At 40.5% G+C, this 4501-nt stretch overlaps 1 protein-coding gene across 1 annotated transcript in view; it reads right to left on the bottom strand.

Annotated features, from left to right (window-relative positions):
* Window positions 1-4501, bottom strand: part of TTC13 (tetratricopeptide repeat domain 13) — a gene marked incomplete at its 5' end in the record, with an annotated part of 67583 nt that overhangs the window by 37750 nt on the left and 25332 nt on the right. The window contains one exon of the mRNA XM_025194733.1: window positions 2615-2697. Within this exon, the coding sequence (XP_025050518.1) occupies window positions 2615-2697 (83 nt within the window). The remainder of the gene's footprint in view (window positions 1-2614; window positions 2698-4501) is intronic.

A 4501-nucleotide genomic window follows, 5' to 3' on the forward strand; every position in this document is an offset into this window, starting at 1 on the left:
ATATGAGGGTGTCAGCCAGCCTGTCCATGCTGATCAGCCTGGCCAGGTCAGGCGTGTCACGTTAATTTGTGTGTGTTTGTGTGTATGATTGATTTGGTGACTGGAGAAACCCAGTCCCATTGAGATTGAGTCCTGCAAGATAGCTCCATTGGGGATGAGGGCTTGCAGAAGGGAGAGATACAGCTCCGTATAGTAACACAAGCAGCACATTGACAGACTCACCAAGACCCTAGAAACTATCCCTAATAAATGAGCACACCCCAAAGTAACAGGCAAATTTGGTAACACTGTCCAGCCAGAAGGACCAGCCGGCAACCCCCTTCTGCAGCAACATCGCGCTGAAAAAAGCCTCGACTGGCCATCGATGGTGGACTCCAGCACTTGGGGATAGATATATCTTGACACCAGTGCTTAGTGTTCAGAGCTAGCTACTGTGACTGTGAGTGTGTGAGTGTGGGGGTGGGTGTTTGACAGGATCAGCCCCAAGGTTTATGGCCTGACTTTTGCATCTGTCCAAAAAACTAGATTTTTTTGATGATCCTGTGAGTTGGTCCTTTGTAGCCAACACACCAGTCTTGAATATCTTTGCTGACAGAACAATAAAGGTAAGATGCAGCAGCCCAGACTCAAGCCTCAAGTACAGACTGTGCTGGCAGAAGAGCAAGCTGGGTTCAGAGCAGGGAGAAGTACCACAGAGCAAATTTTCAACATCCAAGTACTGTGTGAAAAGTACTGTGATCACCAAAAAAGAACTTCACCATTAAATACATAAACTTTAAGAAAAATTTTGATAGGGTGTAACACAAAGCACTTTAGCTCATGATGAAGAAGCATAACATCAGCAGATTCCAGATAACACTAACACAAGAACTTTACAGCAATGCAGGTAGTGGAGTGCTGATCAATAACACCATTGTCCAATGGCCTGCAATTTCAGTAGGAGTGCGCCAAGGTTGCCTACTAATATGGCTAAAGAAAATATGGACAAACAGCAATATGACACTGAAGGTAAAGTTATATCTGCTGCATGCTGTGGTCATCTCTACAATGCTTTATAGCTGAGACATGGATGTTTAATAAGAAGTTAGAGAATATAATTGATACATTTGAAATTTGCTGCTTAAGAGACTGCTGCGTGTCCTGTACACACAGCACTGGACCAATGAATCGGTAAAGCAGCAAGTCAGTCAAGAAATTGGAACCTATGAACCATTGTTGGAGGCTGTGCAACGATGTAAGCTGCAATGATTTGGACATGTCAAAAGAAGGCCAGACACCATTGCCAACACCATAATACAGGGCACAGTGGAGAAAAAGAAGCAGACCCAAGACAAGCTGGGGAACCAGTATTAGGACCAGATGGAGCGTCAACTGACAGAGTGCACACAGCTAGCCAAACACAGGGCAGAATGGAGGAGGGTTGTTACAGCATCTAAGATTCCCCAATAGTTGCAGCAGTCTCAGCACTGACTTGACTTGCAATACCCAGGGATAAATATGACAATGGGAGGGCAGGTCCAAAAAAACAAAAAAAACAAACAAAAAAAACCCAAAAAAACAAAAACAAAACAAAAAAAACAAAAAAAACCCCAAAAAACCAGCTTGGCAGGGCCTGGTTAGAAAGGTCTGGGAGCCGAGGGAAGTGGTGAAGTTTTGGGGAGCTGGAAAGACTGGAAAGGGAACAGATAAATATCTTTCAGGGCATGCAAGGCTCTTCAGGCTGGACTGCTTAACCCATATGGAGAGGACAGAGAACCTCTGGATGGGTGGCCTTTGCCCCAGTAAATGCCTCAGTAAAGGCATGTATAAGAGACTGGTCTGCTGTGCTGCTTGGGATGGGGGTTGCATTGGGTCTCCCCTAACAGAAGGTGAAATCCCTCACTCAGGAGCGAAACTGGATGACAGCTCCTTGAGTCAAGGCTACTGAGAACCAGGGAAGGTAAAGGACCAAAAAGCTAGGTTCCTCAAAAAGCCAAGTAGCAATTCTTCCCCACCCCACAACCAGAGAAGCCACACCAGACAAGGGCACCATGATCCCAAGCAAGCACCTCTCCCACCCCCAAGACTCAGTAACAATGGTGAAGATCTATTCACTCATGGCTGTGAAGCACTTAATTACCACAATAAAAAGTGCCATAGGAGAACTCATGGGAAATCAAGAGGTGCCTAAACACAAGCCTAGAGGCTACTCCAACAGGCTGAAATTAATTGAGTCTGCTAGAGAGGTTCTTGGAGCCACTCTAATTAAGGCCCCCCCCAAGCACATGTAAAAACACCCAAGAGTTCTAAATTCAGGGCAGAGTTTCACCACTGTCATAAATAAGGAATGAGACCAAGCACTAAATGATAAGAATAAGGAAATTACTAGCTTTTTGATTAGTAAATACCATCCACCCCATGTACAAGACTGCACACAGGACTTGTGGAAAAAATAATAGGCAATCATGTAATTATAAAATGTATTATACAAGGAGCCAAGTTAACATTGCATGAACAAGAACTACTTACATTGCTTTATTATATTTACTGAATATGGAGCTGGCAGTGTGCTAGGCACTTCAAGAACATCCCATGATGGATAGCAAAATTAAAAAATATTTTTCAACATGCTCACCTATAAGCCTGTCCCAGACTCTTATATGCATCTATGAAGTCTGCTTTCTGCTTCAGGGCTTCTTTGAATGATTCGATGGCTTCCTGTACAAAATGACAGTATATTATCGTGCCTACTTTTATTGTACTCACATTTAATTTTAGTGTATTTTAAAAATGACTAACTACAAATTTACTGCTATTTTAGAAATCCTTTGGAAGATATGAACAAAGCATTTATTCATTAAAAAATTCAGAGCACACTAGACATCATATAATACCAATGAAACTTTGTAGTAGTTGCTGTGATTGACCTAATCAAATGTTATCAGTTATATAACTAAACAGTGCTCTAAGACTGTCTGGTTAGTAAAAATGACTCTTCCAAGACTAGGTAGAAAATCTGTGGTGAAGCCAAGGACAAGACATCCCCCCTTGTAAACTTTAGCCAATACCTTAGCTACCTCAGCCATCCTTTCTTACAGATTGCCTGCTTCATTCACAATCTGCCTTTCTATTTGTAGAAGCCATAGATTCATTCACTTGACAATGTTATTATTCTGCTGCAGTTTGCTATTCCTACAAGACCTTATTATCCCTTGACACCTACTGAAAGTATTACAGAGGAAAGATGAATATGAGAGCACCCTTAATCAAAGAACATATTGTTGTTTAAACATAGTGCAAAAGAAATTTAAAATGAGTATAATTATATATACTTAGTATAATTTAAGATTTTCCCTTAAATTCAGCACATTATTCCTGTTTTTGGTTAAAAATGCACCTTTCTTAAAGGAACTTCCTACTTCTGAACAGGTTCCTGTATTAAGTGAAAGTGTCAATGAGACCTGTCTTAACAATGGGGAGAAAACAGCCAACTAGTCAGGGTCATGATATCCTCCAAGTGTTTCTTTACAACTGTTATAGGCTTTACAATGCAAGAACCATATTACTGCAGAAAACCCATCATTAGAAATTCTTATTAAAAAGTTTGTGTTTGATGAACAGTATGGCAGATGAAGCAAATATATTGTCAAATCAAAGGTTCTGGTCCAATACCACCACAATCCAATCCAATTGTCTTTTACCACTGACTGACACCTGCTGAGCAAGAACTAAAAGTGCCAGCAGATCATTCCGAACACACCTGCAAAGAGTTTTAGCCTCCAAAGCAATAATCCATCAGTCATGCAAATAAAAATTCTTCCAAAACAACCATTCAAAGCTAATTTAAAGTGAGCACAAGGTCATTCATGACCTTGATCAGCGCAACGTTAAATTCAGAGGCAGTCTGAATCCAAGTTAAAATTTATTTACAAATTAACTAACCTCAAGATAAATGTAGTTCTAAAAGGTTGCCACCTTCTCCAGGTCTCAAAAATGGAAGGTAAGAAAAAGAATAGTAATTGGTAAAACTCCAATGTTAAGAGGTGACAGCTTATAAGATGTCTCTGTATATCTGAGGGGAAAGGCACCCTCTTACCTTTGCAAAACAAGACATTGACTACCCACATCAATAATTATTTTATAAGCATAGTTTGGGCTTCGTACAGTTAGTTTAGACAGCGGTCTTAAATTTAGATAGAGTATTTCAAGGATTTCAAAATACTATGCCATCTCAGTGATCTTAAATTTGACTAAGGTTTGGATAGTCCATTGCCACCTGGAAGTTCTCACACTGCAAAGTAAACTAAAGATAGAGATTAGACTTTTAGTGTTTATTTCTTCATGTAACAAACTTGCAGCAGTTATTTTGGGTATATTCGTATGGCACAATGCATGCTGTGTAGCTACCCAAGGTAGTGCTGAATTAATTGATTGAGTACTGGAAGCAATACACACAAATTAATGAGACACTCTGCCCAGGTCAATATGTCCCACTTGTGAGCATACCTACTCAGTGTAGGGA

Source organism: Alligator sinensis, unplaced genomic scaffold (genome assembly GCF_000455745.1).
Source record: "Alligator sinensis unplaced genomic scaffold, ASM45574v1 scaffold448_1, whole genome shotgun sequence".
In the NCBI taxonomy this organism is placed as follows: Eukaryota; Metazoa; Chordata; order Crocodylia; family Alligatoridae; genus Alligator; species Alligator sinensis.